The sequence below is a fragment of the Triturus cristatus genome, chromosome 1_2, assembly GCF_964204655.1.
Source record: "Triturus cristatus chromosome 1_2, aTriCri1.1, whole genome shotgun sequence".
In the NCBI taxonomy this organism is placed as follows: domain Eukaryota; kingdom Metazoa; phylum Chordata; class Amphibia; order Caudata; family Salamandridae; genus Triturus; species Triturus cristatus.
The window spans coordinates 505,364,236-505,386,903 of NC_140580.1; the positions used below are offsets into that span (position 1 = coordinate 505,364,236).

Sequence of the window (22,668 nt, forward strand, 5' to 3'; positions counted from 1 at the left end):
TTTCGAGAAATATTATTTACTTTGATGCGGCAGCTAGACCCCTAGCACTATTTTTATGTTTCACGTTAATGAATTAAAAGAATTCTGAAATAATATACTTAAAACACAATGTGAGCCTTCATGTGTGCAACGGAGATTTATATTGACAAAAACCGTATTGATTATCTGTACAAGCTTTTTGCTGATATGAATACTAAATTGGGACTATTGGCAGTTTTGTTTCAGTCTGGCCCACATGTACTCTTAGTTAGCAGTCAGACAGCTGCTATATGAATTGCTTCACTGAAGACAGAAAAGGAGCAGCCTGGAAGGCAGGAGAGCGGGTTTTGCGTCACCCATCACTGGTTGGTTCAGACTCAACATCCTTCTTATCTCTGATGTGACAGCTAGCAACAGGGACGGACAGCTGTGAGTGCGCCAGTGTTACTGATGGGACGCCTGCTGTCGGGATCAGGGCCTCGGCGGCGCAGTCTGCACGAACAGTCGCCAGATGGCAATGATTTTTGATTACCACCGACCTTTACTGAATATAAATTGCCAACATAGATAGGAACGACTCTGAGCTGCTAGGCCACTCAGTCTCCCTCTTATAGCAGGTTCAGCTCACAAACACATTTAGGTTTGTCATCACAGAGGGAAGGTATGATTTTGATCAAATGGAAGCTTTGGATCTGAGATGCTTGCAGTGAGGGACTGAAGGAAGCACACCGCAGGAGATGTACAATGTGTAAAGAGACATGATTCCTACCTGCAGTGCACGATGATGGGGTGGTTTCCCGTCTGCTGCTGCTGCTTCTGAACTGCTGCTATGAGGTCAATCATGCCTTTCCCCTCGGCAGGAATCCCCACTTCGGGCCAGCCATGGAAATGGAACTGTCGGACGAGTCTGGCCACCTTCTCCTGCAAAGAGGTTGAATGGAAATGTGCAAAATGGTAATGCTGCACCACCCTGGTAATAAACTGCATATAATATGCCGTATCTGGGCTTGCTGCATGCAGTGTTTCATGAACTTGTAGTGTGGCACGAATACACGTGTTGCTACATTTCTTATTTTTTTGTGCAATCATTCTGCTTCAAAAGCTCTGTAAGAAACATGAGATACTTAGGAGAGAGCAAAGGCTATACCAAGCCAATGGCCAAAGGGGGCTGATCAAAACCCCTGCTATGACCATTTAAAAGAGTAAGAGAAAGCAAAAGACACTCAATTGATGGACGGAATGCAGAACAAATCAAAACATTTACCCCCAGTCAAGAGATCTGGGTTAAATCCATCATTCTTTAGCTCACCATGCCACCCCAGTTTAGACCTGGCCATATGCAAATCAGTCTTGACCCTGTGCCTCATGGGAACAGTCCAACCCGAACTGCCAAGCCAGGTCCTCACTGGACTGGAATCAAGCATCCTAGGACAGGTTTCAGGGTTTCACCCCTCATCAGCCAGGATAGCTTGATTCCAGTGGCACAGTGAGCCCAGGACCCACGTCTGAGCATACCTGGCGCACTTAGGGCGAGAAAGCAAAAGACACACAATTGATGGACGAAATATGAGGGATGAAACCTCGAAACCAGTCCTAGGATGCTTGTTTCCAGTCCAGGGAGGACCTGGCTTGGCAGTTCGGGCTGGACTGTTCCCATGAGGCACAGGGTCAAGATTGATCTGCATATGGCTGGGTTCAAACTGGAATGGCACGGTGAGCAAAAAACACGATGGATTTAGGCCCAGATCTCTGTACTGGGGTGAATGTATGACATTGTTCTGCATTCTGTCCATCAACTGTTGTTTTTGCATTTAAGAGAGTAGGCCATTTAGACAGCAGTGCTGTCCACCCACACCTAGGAAGTCCATTGTGAAGACGTTTTACAGAGCCCTACTGTTGCTTTGGGCCTCCTTCCCTGAAACTGAGTTTAATGAAGTGAAACGTCCTTAAGAGCTCTCCTTGCATTGTTGCTCAGTCTCTTTTGACATTGTCACCTTTATTTGCGGGGGAACCTTAAGTCTTGTTACTCACCGACCACTAACACAACTCCGACCTTCCTGAAAGAAGTATGTGACGTTACACCGATGCTAAACAGCCCTTAAGTAATGCACAAGCCTTAGTGGAGAAAAGTCTGACAAAATATGAGTAATTGAAAACATTTTTCTCATGGCCCTGGGAGTTGAGGTTCTGTTATTCTAGAAGGTGCCCTAGAAATACATGCTTCCTAAGGTAAAAATCATTTGCCATAATGTGTTGTTTTCTGGCGAGCAAAATGTTTCTATATCACATTGCGTAAATGAACACAGACACATTTAATGAATTATACTACAGAATGTACAAGCTAACACTTACAAATGTGAAAAAGTGCAAATCAATCCTTCAAAAAAAAACAAAGAGAGAAGAGCAAGGAAGTGACATCAACCTCTTTGCCAAAGCTGGTATTAGAGCATTAGCTATGGGAAGAAAGATGAACATCTGAACAACCTGCTTCTAGAATAGTACCTTAATGCGAGGCAATGCGTAAGATGATCAGTACAAGGGGGCTGATACATGGCGTCGGGCTCTTAAATAACCATCATGCTCGCAGCTGGGTGGGCACAGTCATGGTTGGATTAAATATAGGTGCCGCTTGCCAAGAGACTAGAAAAAGCATTTGCAATGCAATTGGTCTCGCCTTTGGGACCTTATATGTATTTAGCTATGCAGCACATTAGCCTGGGTGCTGAAACCTCTACTGTTCTTTAACATGGAGGGAAAGTAAGCACCAAACTGCGTGACATGCCAGATATGGGAACACATGGAGAGAAATATTTCCTTTCAGCGGGAAATGGTGTAGTCCAAAGCTCTGTTTTTAAAATAAAATCAGGGCCTTCTGTGGTCATATCACTGAAAATACAAGATTTTAAAAAAATATTTTTGTCTACCGGTGCTCGTGGAAGACAATGTCTATGGACTGGAATCTAGAGAATGCTAAAGTGATTCTGGTATTTTACTGACCTCTGCTGGTCGTCTTCTATCAACAGAGTTAAAGAGAGGCAGTTGCTAGAAAACGAAAACAAGCATTTGCAATGCAATCGGTCTCACATTTGGGGAGAGTTAGAGCCAGTGCTTTAAGTGGGCCACTTACTAGCATAGTGTGTAATTAAGATGGGGGTAGGTTTATATAAACAACTTCTGTGGGGGTACCAGCCTAGTATCCAACTAGCCACAGCGCTCATTAAAAGTAGTCTGATCATTTCCAATGTGTGTGGTACACCATGTTACTGTAGATATCAGTTTTGTGTTTTTTACTGTATCCGGTACATATACAGATGCGATAAAACAAAATGCATCCCCTGTATAATTCTGTTAAGTTAAACCTGTTGGATTTTAAAAGGAGAAAAGAGTCAGGGACATAGAGATATGCAGATGTTGAAGCTTTGAGCACCAAGCTGTGCATGCTACATGCATTTCATCGCACAGCTTGCGATAAGCCTCGTGTTGGATTTTATCAGCCGTGATCATTATTGCATCTAATACAGGGCCTCTCCTTAAAACGGCTTAAGCCTGTTTTAAGTGCACTCATCAACAGTGGACATCCATACTGAACACCTGCAATAATTATTGTGTTATTTTGTAACTGGACCTAAAATCCCTGTGAATTTTCTAGAGTAAGCCTAACCCACTCGACTGCATGTACCACTGTGGATGGAGTCAAGGAAACAAAGGGGCCTGGCTCGCTTAGCAAGTTGCAGCTTTCAGAGAACTGAGAGTCCAGTGCTTAATTTGTAAAAACAGTAAGTGCCAGGGATCTTGTCAGGAGGGCACCGCAGTTTGCACCACACATTGCCCCGCCATACTGCCAATAATAGTAACACAAGTACAAACCATTACACAACCACACGTGTGACAATTCAGATTATTTCAGGCCTCCAACGCTATAAGAATGGCTTGGGCGGCAGTAATAAATATTGTTAATGTACATTGAATTAGTAATTAACTCTTGTTGTAGTCATCTCTAAATTAGCTGAATTAGAAAAAAACTTGCTTATTGTTGTCTCCTAGGCAGCTCTTGCCTGCACACACCTTGAGCCCCAGAAACTTGATGCGCTGGCAGGTGTCCGTGATCCCGTCCGCCCGAAAGGAGTTGCATCTTGGAAAAGTCCTGGGGCTTAGGTTCCAGCCGTGAGCTTGTGATGACAGGGCAAGTGGTGGGAGGAGGAGCAGCGTCCGGGCGAGGGGGCAGTGGCGCTGTACACCGGCACAGAGGCAGCAGGCCGAAGTAGCCTTGTCGCTGCATGCGGGCACAGAGGCAGGCAGAAGGAGCCTCGTCGCTGCACACCAACACAGACAGCCTCGGCGCTGTACACCAGCACAGGCAGCCTCGGCTCTGCACACCAATATAGAGGCAGGCAGGGGGAGCCTCGTCGCTGCACACCAGCACAGGCAACCTTAACACTGCACACCGGCATGGAGGCAGGCAGAGGAAGCCTTGGCGCTGCACACCGGAAGCCTCAGCGCTGCACATCGGCAGTGAGCTTCGGCGCTGCACAGAGGCAGTCAGGAGGAGTCTCGGCGCTGCACACCGGCGCTGTACACCGGCAGTGAGCTTCGGCGCTGCACAGAGGCAGTCAGGAGGAGCCTCGGCGCTGCACACCGGTAGAGGGAGTCTCGCCACTGTACACCAGTACAGAGACAGGGGCTCAGCCTATGAAGGGTGCTCTTGCAGCCGCAAAGGGGTGCAATGAGAGCAGTAACGCGAATGAACACTGTAGCGCCACAGAAAGACATCCCCCACGCATGCGTAAGTGAGCCGTTTGTATTGCGCATGTCATTAGGACAGGTCAGGCAAAATAGAGTGCAGTCACCCACCAATCAGGGGACAAACACGCATTGAAAATGCAATAGGGCTCGGATTTACCCAAGACCTATTGCATTTTAAATGGAAGTGACGGCATGAGAGAAGGCACGAACGGGAGGGGGTGGGGGGTGGTTGTGGTGCAAGAAGTTACAGACTGCGGGAGGGAATCGGGAGAGACAGGGAAACAAAATGGTTTAACAAGTAAAGGGGCTGATAGCCTCGGAAGAGCAAAAATGACACCATGGCAGTCAGGAGGCGGGACTAAGACGCCAAAAACCAATCAAAATGCAGAATTTTTCATTGTAGCCAATCAGATTTATGGCCGGAAAGTGGGCGGAGCTTCTCTAGCTATACTGCATGCAGCATCTCTGGACAAGACTGCGCATGCGCTGCCTAGGCGAGACCTAAAAAAGAAAGTCTCTTAGCAGAAAGCAATTCTGATATTTTACTGACCTCTGCTGGTCGTTTTCTATCAAGAAAGTTAAATAGAAACAGTTGCCAGAATAAGAAAAACAAGCATTAAAAATGCAATAGGTCTCTCCTTTCATTAAGTTAAAGCCATTTGCTTTGCTATACAATACCATTAGGAAAGCAAATGGCTTTAACTTAATCAAAGGCGAGACCTATTGCATTTTCAGGGTACTCGGGCCCCTCTGTAAGTCAGGTCGACCCCATCAATTTGGAAAAAATACTTATAACAGTTTGGACAGCTGCTTTGGAGAAAGCATGTAAAACAAAAGACCATGCTTGATGGTGTAACACTATACAAGCTAACTAGGCACGCTTTGAACTGTTCATACATAAAAGCATTGAGTAACTACAGACGAACTGATAGAACCCAGAGATTAGAAGCAGAGCCGGCTTGTGAAAGACAAAATGCTCAGAAGTTTCAGCTGCATTCCCTTGGATTTCCCTCACCTTTGGCTTCAGATTCCTCTAAGATTTGGGTGCGGGAGGGGGGCGTTTGAACTCCGTGGAATGGCACACAGCTTGCAGGAGGCATGGAGTGAAGTCCATAGGTGGAGAATGGAGTATTGTGGACAATGCACACGCAGCTGAAGGGGAGGCTGAGATACGTGAAGGAAGCTCCAGCAATGATCGTGAATGAAAGAGAATGAAACAGAACAAAGGGCTGATAGAAATGGAAGGGAAGCAGAGGGGAGGCAGCTGCAAGATGGACGAAATGAAAGTTAGGTAGAATAAAAGCATACATGTATAGAACTGTTACAGGAAAACGCGATTCCACATAGCTTATTTTTAAATCAAACCCGAAGGCTTTCATTTTCTCTCGTTTCTCTCATCAGTTTTAATTTGTATTCAGTTGCATCATCATGCAACCGAAATTAAGCTGATTTGTTATAGTGAGTCTTTTCTAAGGCTCTGGTGTCCTTAGGAACTTGAGTATTTCTGTGCACTCGAGGGGTAGAGTTTTTAGGATATCGCAACTATTGTGTGAACACAGCCCTACACTAACGAACAAGTAGCAGTCTTACCGGCACAGTCTATGTTCCCACAAGGGACTGTGTGTTGACGTTGGTTGCCGTGTGCTTTGGATTGCTCTGTGCTGGAGTGTAGAGGGTTAAGGCGTGCTCTGGTACTAAAGTCTGGCTGGAGCACACTATGCTGAAAGATAAGGCGGCTGTAAAGCAAGCGCCAAAGGCAAACAGTAACACATGCAGGAGCCAATTAAAAGAAGAAAAATGTGCAGTTCAAGATGTGAAGTGCGAACACACACAATAAGCCAGATAACATAATTTGCAAAGGTGCCGCGCTATTTTCGCATTAACGTTTTGCCTCAAAACACCAATGCAAAAACTACATTTCTACATTTGTAAGGAATGATGAGATTAACTGTTTTACAGAAATAATGAACACACGGAGGCCACTTGTCACATCTAGGAAGTGTTGCTTTAAGACGTTTTGTAATGAAATGGCACGCGCAGTTCACCCACCTCCTTCTTATGGACGGGCATCCGAGCGAGGTTTCCTGGAACACTGCACAGGGGAGGCGATGTCGATAGAGGACTGCAAGGGGAGCCAGAGTTCTCAGCGGCCGCCCCTGACATAGACAAGGGGGAGCAGGAGGCAGCTCGAAGAGTGAGCGTCAGTGAAAGATAAGCACAGCGTCCATGAAGTGGGCGCTGCGCTGAGCCAGGAAAACGCTTGTTTAATTAAAACAAGAAGGAGGAGTGTGGTACAGGGAACAGGCCCCCTTGGAAAGCATGCAGGAAACAAACAAGCCGTGCCAGAGAAATGAAAGGCGCGTCAGCCATTGTTGAAGATAAAAGCGGTAATACAAAAAAAAAAGTGCTTAGCGGCTAATTAAGAGACACTGTCTCCCGCAGCAAGTAAAAGATCCAATCCCGGTGGGCGGGGCCAAAAGTGGACAGGGTGGTAACCAGGAGGGACTAAAAAGCGTCCTGGACAATAATAACACCCCGTTTTGCATAATTGGTGATGCAAAATGACACGCACCAATGGAAAACACAGGCGGAGGAGAAAGCGAGGTTCTGAAATCGTATTGATTCCAAGAAGTTCTCGCATGGCTAGAGCAACGCATGCGCGCTGCCGATGCCAGGCGAGACCTAAAAAGAAAGTCTCTTAGCAGAAAGCAATTCTGGTATTTTACTGACCTCTGCTGGTCGTTTTCTATCAAGAAAGTTAAATAGAAACAGTTGCCAGAATAAGAAAAACAAGCATTAAAAATGCAATAGGTCTCTCCTTTCATTAAGTTAAAGCCATTTGCTTTGCTATACAATACCATTAGGAAAGCAAATGGCTTTAACTTAATCAAAGGCGAGACCTATTGCATTTTCAGGGTACTCGGGCCCCTCTGTAAGTCAGGTCGACCCCATCAATTTGGAAAAAATACTTATAACAGTTTGGACAGCTGCTTTGGAGAAAGCATGTAAAACAAAAGACCATGCTTGATGGTGTAACACTATACAAGCTAACTAGGCACGCTTTGAACTGTTCATACATAAAAGCATTGAGTAACTACAGACGAACTGATAGAACCCAGAGATTAGAAGCAGAGCCGGCTTGTGAAAGACAAAATGCTCAGAAGTTTCAGCTGCATTCCCTTGGATTTCCCTCACCTTTGGCTTCAGATTCCTCTAAGATTTGGGTGCGGGAGGGGGGCGTTTGAACTCCGTGGAATGGCACACAGCTTGCAGGAGGCATGGAGTGAAGTCCATAGGTGGAGAATGGAGTATTGTGGACAATGCACACGCAACTGAAGGGGAGGCTGAGATACGTGAAGGAAGCTCCAGCAATGATCGTGAATGAAAGAGAATGAAACAGAACAAAGGGCTGATAGAAATGGAAGGGAAGCAGAGGGGAGGCAGCTGCAAGATGGACGAAATGAAAGTTAGGTAGAATAAAAGCATACATGTATAGAACTGTTACAGGAAAACGCGATTCCACATAGCTTATTTTTAAATCAAACCCGAAGGCTTTCATTTTCTCTCGTTTCTCTCATCAGTTTTAATTTGTATTCAGTTGCATCATCATGCAACCGAAATTAAGCTGATTTGTTATAGTGAGTCTTTTCTAAGGCTCTGGTGTCCTTAGGAACTTGAGTATTTCTGTGCACTCGAGGGGTAGAGTTTTTAGGATATCGCAACTATTGTGTGAACACAGCCCTACACTAACGAACAAGTAGCAGTCTTACCGGCACAGTCTATGTTCCCACAAGGGACTGTGTGTTGACGTTGGTTGCCGTGTGCTTTGGATTGCTCTGTGCTGGAGTGTAGAGGGTTAAGGCGTGCTCTGGTACTAAAGTCTGGCTGGAGCACACTATGCTGAAAGATAAGGCGGCTGTAAAGCAAGCGCCAAAGGCAAACAGTAACACATGCAGGAGCCAATTAAAAGAAGAAAAATGTGCAGTTCAAGATGTGAAGTGCGAACACACACAATAAGCCAGATAACATAATTTGCAAAGGTGCCGCGCTATTTTCGCATTAACGTTTTGCCTCAAAACACCAATGCAAAAACTACATTTCTACATTTGTAAGGAATGATGAGTGTAAAAGTTAGATTAACTGTTTTACAGAAATAATGAACACACGGAGGCCACTTGTCACATCTAGGAAGTGTTGCTTTAAGACGTTTTGTAATGAAATGGCACGCGCAGTTCACCCACCTCCTTCTTATGGACGGGCATCCGAGCGAGGTTTCCTGGAACACTGCACAGGGGAGGCGATGTCGATAGAGGACTGCAAGGGGAGCCAGAGTTCTCAGCGGCCGCCCCTGACATAGACAAGGGGGAGCAGGAGGCAGCTCGAAGAGTGAGCGTCAGTGAAAGATAAGCACAGCGTCCATGAAGTGGGCGCTGCGCTGAGCCAGGAAAACGCTTGTTTAATTAAAACAAGAAGGAGGAGTGTGGTACAGGGAACAGGCCCCCTTGGAAAGCATGCAGGAAACAAACAAGCCGTGCCAGAGAAATGAAAGGCGCGTCAGCCATTGTTGAAGATAAAAGCGGTAATACAAAAAAAAAAGTGCTTAGCGGCTAATTAAGAGACACTGTCTCCCGCAGCAAGTAAAAGATCCAATCCCGGTGGGCGGGGCCAAAAGTGGACAGGGTGGTAACCAGGAGGGACTAAAAAGCGTCCTGGACAATAATAACACCCCGTTTTGCATAATTGGTGATTCAAAATGACACGCACCAATGGAAAACACGGGCGGAGGAGAAAGCGAGGTTCTGAAATCGTATTGATTCCAAGAAGTTCTCGCATGGCTAGAGCAACGCATGCGCGCTGCCGATGCCAGGCGAGACCTAAAAAGAAAGTCTCTTAGCAGAAAGCAATTCTGGTATTTTACTGACCTCTGCTGGTCGTTTTCTATCAAGACAGTTAAATAGAGGCAGTTGAATAGAAACAAAAGTCACTAAGCAGAAGCAGACAAGTCCTAGGGCTGATCTCCAAAGCCCACATAGTACGTACACATGTAAGTATATAATAAGTATATATTGAAGTATATACAAGAGGTCTCGAATGCTCAACCTAAAAAGACCACTGTGACCCATGTTGACTGAAAAAGGAGTTAACAAGCGTGCCATGGGAGACCTACCCATGACAGACAGGTTACCCAGTTAACATCTGTACCTGGGAGGGATCTACAAAGGGACCTTGAGTGGAAGGAAACTGGAATGTGCTCCTCTAATGATCTGGTATATTGAATTGTTTTTCTTTCTGTATTAACTCTTATGAGTCCCCTGTGTCCGCCAAGCCAGTCTCTTTCTAATGGTAGCCATTCTGCATGGTAGAAGGAGTCAAATATAATGCTACCCCAACCCTCTGAGCCTAAATCATTATGACTAGTTTTCTGGTATTACTAATTTGGTTTGCCACCCTCTGGCCGCTCACATTTTATATAAAAAACAACAAATACCATGAATTCAGCACATAGGTGAATTACATTAAATGTTACTGGGACGCTTACAACAATTTATAGATACAGCACCCAACCTTCAGCTAAGTCTGTAGATGCCGGCATATGTTTTATACGTGGCACACATATGTGTGTTCTTTTACATGGCCCGTGCAAACACAAATGTTGATAGTGCTTAGCTATCTACATTTTCAAGTCATAACTAGTATTCTATTTGCCAGAAAAGTAGTTTTCTTAAAAAAAAAATTTATTGACATTTGACAAATCTCCGTCCACAACAAAAAAACAAATAAAACATGGTATCAACTATAAAGAACTACTATTAGAACTGCAATATAGTGTTATGTCTTGTAACGGTAAATGACTATGAGAAGGGAGGAAGGGAAAAAACCTCCTTGCCTTTCTTTGTACTGCTTTATTAATGGACCGTGGCTTGTCATGATTTAGTACGTGTTTGTCCTGAATCAGATACTTTTAATCAGTTCATTATACTCTGATGACTACAACAGATGAAAAGCATATGGCAGAAGGGAGTTTATGAGCAGTGTTTGAGCTGCACCAGAAAGTCTGTGGTAGGTAGAGCAATTTCAATTAATTGCGCTAAAATAAAGAATGACAGTTTCACAAACAGACAATGTTTCATAACAGTATTTATTGAGTAGTGGCGTAGAGTGCAGTTGTTTAGATTTGATCTTTATTGAGTAGCCTAGCACAGCTCTACTTAGTTGCCTGTCATTGTAAGTGTTTGGTGACAGGGCTGCTGAATCCAAAGTTGATAGCATATACATACCAGCTTTACAATCACATCCAGCTAGGGAGAGTGGCTGATTGGGAATTGGAACCCATAACAGCATCACTGCGAGGTAGACTGAGTGAGTCACTACAGCATGGCAGGTCCAGTACCAGTAGAAGTGGCAAAAGGTAGGAAGGTTAACAGGAGTAAAGTTATGGTGGGGAGCGGGGAGAATGATGCAGGTGAGCACAGGCTTTAGTTAGTAACTTTGCATATACACCACTCCTGCGATTTATTAAATGCGCCCCAATAGGGTCCAATCATCCAAAGTTGCCTGAAGGTACGGTTCTACCTTCGAGTTTCAGTTGTCTGAACTTCCGTTGAGGGGTGATTGTTTTAACCTGCAGGAGACATGCACTTTTAATTTCGGCCAAATAGTTTACCCAGAGGCAGGATGTTTAGGTTTAATATACGAGATAGTGATGTACTTTAATTTACTTTTATTGTGTTACTCTATGAATTGTATCTATTGGACTCCGTAATTTCACTGACTGACTTAGTCCATTTGAGCAGACACATTCTATAAATGTGATTAAGGTGTATTCATGAGTGGTGGCAACCCAAACTTGGTGATGAACCACAACACTGGTGCCCATAGGCCAGGCAACACAGTAAGCAGTGTCCACATTGGACATCAAAATATACTTTGCTGTGACCAGGCCATGCTGTACAGTCTAGGTAATGATGTTCCAAAACTCCTAAGTAAAGGCGGGCAAAATGTAGCTCACCATATCTTAGAAGGCATAGGAGTGGTGACCCACAAGACATACAGCAGTCAAGATCTGAGTGACAAGATAGCTAAAGAAAACATACTCTTGCCTACACTGTACATTTTCTTGGACTCCCTATTCGAAGGTGAAGTGGGAAATTAGCTTGGATTAACGTTACTTATAGTGGCATGAACTTTAAGAGTCTTGGGAGTAAGGTGCTGCATGAAGAAGGTTGGATCACCAAGCGCTAGGCTGTGTCTTCGAGCAATCGGATGACTCATTGGCAGAGTCGAGGAAGGTTTGGACGAGACTGCCATGAGGAACTCAGTCAAAGCTTCATTAATTTGTAGCTAGGGTTCTGATTTTGATGGCTCAACTTGTATGATCTCTGCCAAAAGTTAAGCCATGGTTTCTACTTTGGGCAATTGAAAATTCAACATGCCTGGGGCACTATATATCGTACCACAATCTGTTTCTGGTGAAATTTCTAAGCCAGTGACATTTTGCAGGGCAAGGTATAAGCCAGCATCAGTGTAATGAGTGAGGAGCAAGTTGTTTGCCTCGTTATCATTGTCCTCATTATAAGGAACATGCTTGAGGTCTTTAGCATCATTGGAGTCGGAGTCATTGAGGGCCTCCATCCTCCTGAAATATTACCTTCGATGCAAGTGGACAGGAGCAGAGTCATCCTCAACCTCAAGTTGTTCCGCAGTAATAGTGAAATGTAGCTTTGGTCATGCCCTATTTGATGTTAGCTCCGGATCCACCAGTGTCAGAGTGGAATCTGGAGCCAGCATCTCCAATGTGGAGACTGGAGCCAAAGCAGGAACAACAGGCAGAGCCTGTGGCAAGGGGGTCTAGGCACTGCCTAGCAATAAAGGTAGAACAGGATGAGACTGTACACAGTAACACAGAGCAGGGGAAGGACCTGCTTGCACAAGTTTCACAAAAGGGCTCAGTGTATCCGTGGGGCTATATGGTGCGCCAAGGATATCTGGAACCATTTATAAAGTTGCAGCATTGCCTTCTTGAAGGCTACAATAGACTGCAGTTGGTGATGGCCCCGCGATCTCTTGGCACATTATCACCAGAACTGGAACTGGGTCTGAATCGAACAAGGAAACCGGGGATGGACCCCTCAAGCATAAAATGTGAGACTTCTTACTGGAGCTGAAGTGTCGAGGGGTCGAACTGCAGTAGCACTAGTCTGGTTTACTGACTGCTAGCTCTAAAGCACTGCCAGTTATAGCAGACAGATGGACAGTAAGCTGGGTGGGTCGGATGGAGCAAGATATATGTTAACTCATCCAATCTGGGCAGAGGCGGTACTTGTAGAATAGCCAGAAACAGCCTTTGAATGGTCAGAGAAATTCCCTGTGCTTTCAGATTGCAGAGATTCTCAAGGCTAATTGCCCTATTTACTAGGCATAAGGGTGAAGTGAGCTAAAGTGAGCAATGATAAAGAGAACATGCCCCACAATGGCTTGTCTACTGGGTGCACCAGGTTGCATGGATGTCCCATTTACCCAGATGTCAATCCATTTAAAAGATGCAGCTCTCTAGAATTTGGTGCTCCTATGGCACCACTTTGACATTACATCCATTTGAGCACCAGGAATGCCTCTATACTAACACTTACTATAGGACCATTAGAGTTGTAATGGCTCTCTCTAAAACTGTGTTCAATACACACTGTTAACCAACCACAGGATCACCAGTGGCTACATTACTTAAACACTGACTTTGAACTAAGTTCTTTGGCACTCACAAACAAGCATTGGTAGGTTGGTAATTCCAACGGTCTTTTGGATAGTGAGTTTTTTGTTGTTTAGAGCTTTTTCGGGGCTTTTGAAACAAATGTTCATTAATTTCTCCTAAGGCCACAGAGAAAGTAGGATCTCAGGTTGTTGCACCAAAGTAGAACTGACAACTTTATAGCATTCTATCTAACACCCTTGTGTACTGAGAAAAACTTTAATAGTAAAAAACATTGAGAGCCAAAGGTGTCTGAAGCCAGTCAAGAACTCACAAACTTCCCCCTGAGGATTAGATTTGTTATTGGTGCACAGTTTGAATTGGCATGCCTTAAAGTACTACACAACCAGTCAACTATTTTATTTCGATTGTATAGATCTGAAAAAAACCTATTCATACAGATAAAATAAAATTTCAAATATACAGAGGCAATATAAAATCACAATGCATGATATTATCACAAAGCAGAATTAAAAATTGCCAACGCTACCACTTAGTTAATATACAATTAATTAACGTTGTCCTTCTGCTGAAGAAGGTGATAGATTTTTTTTTAACTTTTGCTGATCACCATTTTCACATCTATACGCTTCCTATATTTAAACAAAGACCTCTACATTTTAAAAGATGTAGCTCTGCTATAGCATTGAATTGCTTATGTGTGAATACTGTGTCATATACATGTCAGTTCCAGACCTGATACCTGCACTGAGTCAGGTGTACTATAACAGTATCCTGTTTATCCAGTTAGAGTGCAATGGTATGAATGACCCTGGGACAGTAGTGGTAAACATCCTTACCAGCCAACCATACTGTCCAGCAATTGCTGTCTGCCACAGGATTCTGAGAAAGGCCTCATAATATGTAAAATACTTTAAGAGAGTTTATTAATTGTTGAATGCTTTTTTTATTGTTTGCTGTCACCTTTTCCAACTCACAAACACCACCATTGTGCCCACATTTATTTTTGTGATCTACCTTTCTTTGGAACTATACACAGCTTTCTGTTTGCTGTCCATAGAATAAAATAGGTAAAATACCTGATTATAAGTGACCACAAGGTCTCGAACACTTATTGAATCCATAAGACTGTCCGTTTTCAGCTCTATGTTAATCTCTCCATGAGATACAGACAACTCTGTTGGCCAGTACTGAAAGCATTTCTCCTGCAAAAACAAATCAGGAAATTAATGCTCATTCTTCTGCATTGTTTCAATACAATCACAGTTGCTCTGTAGGAGTGAGGCTTTTTATTTGTGCCTCACCATTCCAAAACAGGGCAGTCAATTGTCAAATAAAGTGTAAGCGCCCATGCCAAAGACAGAATGTCAAACTAAAAATAAAAATAGAATGCCAAAAAAGTTCTACTGGTCAAGGTAATGAATAAACATGGGGTGAAATCCTGATGGTTGTACTCGGAAATCGTTGGTGATATAGGATGTTATTGTTACTACTTTCTCTAATACTCATTCCCATTAAAATGACAATTATGTTTTCTCATTACATTTCAATTTCCAAAATTAAGCAGAAATATTAACTATTTTTAATGTTTTTTACAAGCTCCAATAATTAACAACGTACAAATGAAATTAGAATAGAAAAAAATTATAAAACAGAAAACATGTCTCTTGTATGATTGCAAGCAAGCCTTAAACTAAGAGCACATGCCCATGGTGCACTCAATGGCATTTGCTTTGATTACATTACTATGTGTAATAGTCCATTTTCAATAAATATACCATAAGATATCTCTGACAGAGAAGGAACATTTAGCTTAAAATAAGTGTCTTAAATTGTTCAATATAATAACATGAAAATGCTTAAAGAATGAAATTGAAGAAAATGTGCCTTTTAAACGTACAAATTAATGATGATTTTTTTTTAATAAGCACTCATTTCTATCATAATTACATTGTCAAGTGAGCGTATTCCTCATTTATCTCTCTAACTCTTTCTTTCTTTTCCTTTAACTTCCTTAAATACCCAAGCGTTTTAGCAGATGCTGAACTGTGATGTATTAAATAAATAATACACGTTTGAATTCATCAGTCATCATCTTTGTAGAATTTGCTGACTTTGAAAATGAATTCCTTTACTTCCTAAGCTACATGTTCTCATCGTATTTGGTTAGATTTTAGCTGCCACACATTCACAATAATGAATGAAAGTTATGTTAGTAGATGGTGCACAGGATAATGATTACATTGTGAAGAAATTCTCTGAGGTGCTTGAGGAAAGGTTGTGGAAAGTGGTAGGATTTGAACATCATATTAGGTTGAAGGAGGGAGCAAAGCCTGTAGAGCAAAATGTGAGGAAAGTGCCACATTTGATGCTGGACCCCTTAAAGAAAGAATTACGCAAGTTGTTGGAGTTAGGAGTAATTGAGGAGATTGAGTCATCAGAATGGCTGGCTCCCGTTGTTTTGACACCTAAGGGTACCAGAAGAAGTTTGAGGATGTGTGTTGATTTAAGGGACCTCAACAGAAACATCTGGGTGGACAGGCAGCCTTTACCGAATATTGGGCAAGAATTATCTGTTGAAGGGGGCACATTTGTTCAGAGGGATGGATTTATCAGCGACGTACCATCAAGTGCCATTGAGTGAAGAATCCAGACCCCTTAACTCCTTAGTCACCCCTTTGGGGGCTGACAGGCTTGCCATTTGTGCACACATCTGCAGCAGCGTATTTCCAGAGTGTGATGATTAAAGTTTTGGAAGGTATTGACCAAGTTAATATCTTTCCAGATGACATACTAGTGTATGGAAAAGATGAGGAGGATCATGAGAGGAAATTGTTTAAGGTGCTAGTGATTATGGATTAACTGTGAAAAGAGAAAAATGCCAGTTTAGAGTGACAATTTGTCTTACCTTGGGCATACCATTTCTAGGGATGGCATGAGCCCCAAACCCAACTTGGCTAAGTCCATAGAGGATGCCCCAGAACCTTCCAACAAGGACGAGGTACACTAATTCCATGGGTTGGCAGAGTATTACCACAAGTTTATCAAGAAGTGTGCAAGTGTAACACCCTATAATGCTACTGTTGAAAAAAGGAGATAGATCTTTGTGGTCTGGGAAGTGTAGGGTGGCTGTTGACATTGTTAAAAAGAGTATTGGTAGGTTGCCCACGCTATGGCACTTTATTGTAGCTAAGAAAACATTCTTGACTACGGATGCCAGTTTGAAGGGTCTAGAAGTGTTACTGTCCCAAGTTGTTGATGGGGAAGAAAGAGTGGTTGTGTATACCTTCAGAGCCTTGAAGGGGTCCAAAAAGAATTATTCGGTCATTGAGAGGGAGGCTCTAGCATGCACGTGGGGCATCTCACATTTCAAGTTCTACTTGTGAGGTCTCCCTTTTTTTGTTAGGTGAGATCATAAACCTTTACTGATGTTGTTTACTAGCAAAGGAAGTGAATGGATGGAGGGAGCAAGGGATTTCAATTTCCATGTGGAGTATTTGAGTGGGTCTTGTAACAAAACGTCAGATTGCTTATCACGACTACCCATGCAGGATGACAGTGGGGAGTGTGAAGAAGTCAGGATGTCATGGGTGCAAGAGCAGACGGTAACAAAGGCAGAGGGGTGCAAGGCATCTGAGGAGGATGATACTGTAGTGTCTGTCAAAGAATTTGTTGTGAAGGGATAACCAGAGAAAAAGCACCTGAGAGCTGAAGTTGAGGATTACTGGATTGTGTGAGAGGAATTGACGATTGTGGAGAGTTTTCTGTATAGAGGTGAGATATTGGTGCCACCTGTGTAAGGGAGAGTAATACAAAGCCACCTGACCACCCACACTAAATAGGGCAGACAGTTGGGTGGCTTACCTCCAACAGCCCGTACTATATTGGGCTGTTGGAGGAACATTTACAGTAATGGAGTACATTTTACAGCGTTGATGTAAACCTGTCTGAAAATTTGCGAGCAAACGGAGTTTTACAGACAGGGGACTCCATTGCGACAGAGTACACTGTCTGCAAACTCAAAATCAGGTCCTTACATAACAGTACGTACACAAACACATATGCACACACACACACGCACATGCATACACACACACACACACGTATCCACTCCATATTAATTTCAGTGTAGTTCATTGCTATTATTATTGTTACTATTAATATTATTAATAATAATAGTAATGACACCAACAAAACAACAACAATAATAATAAAATAAAAAAAATTAGTATTAGACATAATAGTAGTAGCAGTAAAAGTAGTAGTAGTTGCAGCAGTAGTCATAGTAGTAGTATTTTTATTATTATTATGTGAAGATTGACAAGCCGTGTTCTCCCAAAAAACAAGGTTTGGCAGACACAGTGACTAAACTGGTAAATTTGTTTTGTTTCAAATTCTGCTTCAACTAAACACTTTACACTGTATGCAGACTATCAACATTAGCATAGGATAGCATACCTGTTCCCTTTCTTGTAGTTCTGTTAGCATGACAATTGTATGAGATTTCCATTCCCATACCATTCTCCAGAAATCCTCTACTGTGTGTGGAAGTGGTCCTTGTGTAGCAATAAAATAATCCTTTTGGCGATAGCCCTGCAATAGAAGCATAAGAAAAGATAATTTATCACATAGCAAACGGGATACTACCTGTATTGGTGGCCGCACTTTCTCATGCCTGGTGTATGCTGATGACATTGTTATACTGGATGCAACTCCCAAAGGTTTGAATATTCGATTGGCCTCTTTAAGGTAGATTGTTTCTCTAAACTCAATGTCTCAAAAAGTAAGGTACTGATTCTTAAAGGCAGTAAAGTTAGGAAGTTTTATTACTATGGCAAGGCTCTGGGCTCAGAGAAGCTGGAGGTAGTAAAATCAAACACCCTATTTGGGGAAAATAATGTCGGGTGGTATGAATGAAAAGGATCACATTAAGCACTGTTCATCCAATGCCTTATCGTATGCTAATGGACTGGGAGCTTTTTTTTATAAGGCAGTGGGTTAGAGGCACTTTTTGCATTTTTTATCTGTATATAAGGTAAACGTTCCGCGATGCTACTGCATGCTGTTGAATTAATCAATCTGTCCAGTGGAACTTCTAAGAGAAGATGGAAGGTCAATTTCAGAAAATGTTGTGTAATTTTAATTCATGCGCCCCTATACCTGCGTTGACTAGAATTTACAATTTTTTTAATGTTTCTTTAAATGTATATTATTGACATCTATCTACGTTTTTATTTTTATCTGGTTTTAGGGGGACTTCGCCTGAGTTCCAAATGATGAATAAATATTGAATTGAATGGAATTGAAAACATAGCTTCACATAGCGTCCTTCATGTTACAAAATCTTATGGTTGTTCATCATCTCTCAGCATAACCATCACAATTTTGGTTTTGGTTGTATTTATCAGGATTATGTGGGTGAGAATAATCTGTTTATAAAGATTTGTTAATCAATTTCTTCTTAGATGCATATTCTAATGTCTGAACGTGTTTGTAATAAGAATATGATGTCAACTATTACCATTCGTTAATCACCTAAGTGCATTTAGTGGGCCTTAGTTGAAAAGGCAGTATTACAAACACCCACACACCAAAGGATGGTGAAATGCAGCAAAAAGGTTCATAACAGAAACAAAAAGAAATACTTTATATGACAAAACATGGCAGAAAGAGAGCACAATTGGAAGAAAACCCTATGTGTGCAAGAGGAGTGATAAAATGAGCATAAGTGTGGAGAAAGAACTTGAGAGATCCAACATGCAATAAGGAAAACAGTACCCCTCATCATATATCAGAAGGATATTACAATTAATCTCTGAGCTTCTTAACCATAAAATGGCACCTAGCCTTCAGTTTCATTCCTGTATACGATCAAAGAACTCTAATGTGATTTGCGGAACTTTATAATGTACAAATAGGTGTTCATATATGTGCTACTTATCAACTGTGACAGGGCAGAAGGGTGCCCCCATTTTCATACAAGCAAGAATTGTCAGAAAACAAATAAAGGGGGATAGAAGTGTTAGGGACACAAAAACACAGGCTGCTGTTATCATTTAAAAAAATAACTTGATTAGGTGAATATGATATGAATATACGTATTTTCACAGCCTTAGAAAGTCTGAGGAGTGTCTCCTACTTTCTCAAAGTGATTTCCACAGTTTATAGGCATGACAAGAGAAATACTACAGCCTTTAAAATGTATGGTGGTTCAAGGGGTGGGAAAGTCTGAAAAAGACAATTCAGTTTCTTCAAACAGACGTCTCCAAAGTCTCTCCTTTCTGGTCAAATCTGGAAGATGGAGATGTCGTGCTGTGAGGACATTAGGAACCTGCAGCACAGAGTCCTTTTAAATCCACTACCAGGAACCCTTATAGCACTTCCTACCCCAAAGGCAGCAGAGAGGAAATGTGGGGAGGAGAAATACAGGTGTCAGCAGAAGAAAAGAGACTACATGGATGGAGACAAGCTCCCCCAGAACTAGAGAACAATGTAGCAGAGATAGTATTTTGATACTAAAACGAGAAGTAGCAAATCTACCTCTGTCTGGTGTATTTCATAAGCCTGCACCTACGACATAACAGGTTTTTCAGTCGTTATCCTCGTCTATTGATGTTTGGCATGGTTCCTTCAGAAACAGGGGGTCAGTGTGAAGCGTTTAGCCATGGAGCATTTCCCAGAGCCAAACACCTCCTTTAATAGAGATGATGTCAACTGTTTCTTGAAGGGTTCATGGCTATGGAGTGTTTTGAGGAGTGGCGTCTTATTATTCCACAATTCTAAAGCCTTAATGGTTTTTGTCCCCATGTTTCTTGTGGTTTATGCCTACTTGTACAAAAGACCTTGACTTGAGAGCATGCAGAGGGATGTCGAGGCATCGACCTCATATGAAGATATTCAATTTGATTATATGTTTCACTGGGAGCCAATGTGGTTCTTTCAGGGATGGGGTAGAACTATTCTGATTTTCTCTGATCCAGACACAGCTTCTCTACTTGAGTTTTTGGATTTCTTTTTCTTTCGTGCACTATTGGACCTAGCCCTTTTTGAAGGGCTGTTCCCACATTTTTTGCGTTCCTCCGGTATTTTTATCTGACCTGTTTTTGTTGGCTTTAGGACTCTGGGCACTTTACCACTGCTGATCATTACTAAAGTGCGTGTACTCTCTCCTGTAAACTTGGTATGATTGGTCTACACCTGTTTGGAATATTTAAATTACCTAAAAGTCCCTTGTACAGTGTATCCCATATACCCAGGCCTGTAAATTAAATGCACCCGCATAAGTATCCTTTCAAACCTGTTTCAGGTCCAGTTTACTGCCAAAGTTAGTTGGCATTTAAAGTGCTTGCCAAGTCTGAAACTCCCTTTTTACTACATATAGGTCACCCCCAAGGTAGGCCCTAGGTAGCCCTATGGGCAGGGTGCTGTGTGGGTAAAAGGGAGGACATGTGCCTTTGTTGTGCGGCATGCCCTGGTAGTGACAAACAGCCTATTTGGTTTCTCACCACTAATGTGAGGCAGCTAATCTCATAGATTTGCATTGGTAATTCTGTGATATCTGTTTCAGTGGTCATTTCTAATCTGGAAGGAGTAGCATTGCCATGTTTGGTATGTTTGGAATAGTGGTGATAAATCCTGCTTATTGCTGAAAGCAGATTTTGTATTACTATTTTAGAAATGCCACTTTTAGAAGTGGACATTTCTGTGCGCTTATGACTCTTTGTGCTTTGCAGCCTGACTCCAATCAACGTCTGGTTTAGACTGACAGGGGCCTGTTTTGTGCATTCACACTAGACAGTCACAAAGGGAGCTGATGTGTGTCGTGCATATCCCGATGGGTTGTCCTGAACTAGAGGGGTGGGAGGAGTTGTCACCTGTGCCTGAATAGGCCTGCCTTACACAATGCTGTCTACGCCCCCCTGTAGTGTGTCTGGAGCCAGAGCTAGGGATTGAATGGGGGTGTTGTGCACTTCTAAAGTTTGTATTGAAGTTACCTTCACATCAAAGACATTATGAGTATAAGCACAGTGGCTCTGACCCCATGATTTTAGACACTGGGTGGGACTTGTAACCAGACGCTGCTGGCTCTACATACTGCACCTTTCCAGGGGGCATTTTGCTGCCAGGAGGAACTGCCTGCTTTGCTGTGTGGCCTGCTGTTTGCTGGGCTGCAGGAAGGACTACTACTTTGCCCTGCCCTATGTGCTGGCCTGCTACCTGTTTCCCTGCTCAGGTGCCCGCAAGTGATTACAAGGAGCCCAGCACATGGTGAGTGCTTTGTCTGCTTCTTGCTTTGGAAACCGGCTAAAAATCTCAAGACGGCCCTGGGACATGTGAATCTGGCCTCCCGAGTCGACAGCAATTAACGCATGGAGCTCGCTTCATTTGGGACTGGATTTGGCCCGAAAAATAGCACGTGGTGAGTGCTTCATTATGGCCTGTAATCTGTGCTAGCATGAAGTGCAGTTGGAGTGCTTCATTTACGCCCCACTCCCAGAAGCTAGGAAGCCACTGCAGTGCCAGAAGAAGCCGCCTGCCTGGGGCACAGACCGTAAGCGGAGCACAGGAACTCTGCTGATGTCGTGGAGTGGATGGAGCCGGCGTGCTCTCTGAAAGCGCACCAGCCGTCTTCTCCCAGGAACCTCAGGAGAGGGTCCTTGGTCCCACCCTTCACGTTCTCGGAGTCGCGCTCCCTATGGTTGTGAGGATTACTCCCCGACTCAGTGGACAGTCTTGGGGAGAGTTGTCCAGCCGTCCTACGTCCCTACTTGGGCGGCTCAGTTCTTTGCTGGTCAGCTGCAGTTGCTCCACGCATTTGCAGCATCTGCTTTTGCATTATCTTACACTTGGGTGACCCAGCAAGGTCTCCCCCAGGATTAGGCAGTGTGTGCCCCCTGAGCCCCGTGCTAGCACATACCTTGGGGGACAGCTGTCTGCCGCGCTGACAGCAGGACGGAGTGATACCAGTCGATGGAGGTCCCGATCCTGTGGATTTCATAAATTAACGTACTGAAGGTAATATAGGTACTACTATGCCTACGTTTGGTGCCTCAATACCCCAAAACCATTGATAGGAGTGCAGGTGTGCTGCACCTCATGGGTTCATGACAATATGTGGTGATTTATGTATTTCATATAATTTCAGGATGTCCATTATATGCACAGTGATGGTGTTTCTATGACATGCGCAACAAATTAGTCTTTATATTATTGTACTAACCAGAAACCCCATTTCTAAC

At 43.1% G+C, this 22,668-nt stretch overlaps 1 protein-coding gene across 3 annotated transcripts in view; it reads right to left on the bottom strand.

Moving 5' to 3' along the window:
• The window catches only part of PTPRE (protein tyrosine phosphatase receptor type E), an 895,414-nt gene that overhangs the window by 66,569 nt on the left and 806,177 nt on the right, over positions 1-22,668 (bottom strand). For all 3 annotated transcript variants that reach the window (XM_085606227.1, XM_085606229.1, XM_085606228.1), the window contains 3 exons: positions 17,888-18,022; positions 14,509-14,634; positions 749-900 (listed from right to left, as the gene is read on the bottom strand). In XM_085606227.1, the coding sequence (XP_085462353.1) occupies positions 749-900; positions 14,509-14,634; positions 17,888-18,022 (413 nt within the window). The remainder of the gene's footprint in view (positions 1-748; positions 901-14,508; positions 14,635-17,887; positions 18,023-22,668) is intronic.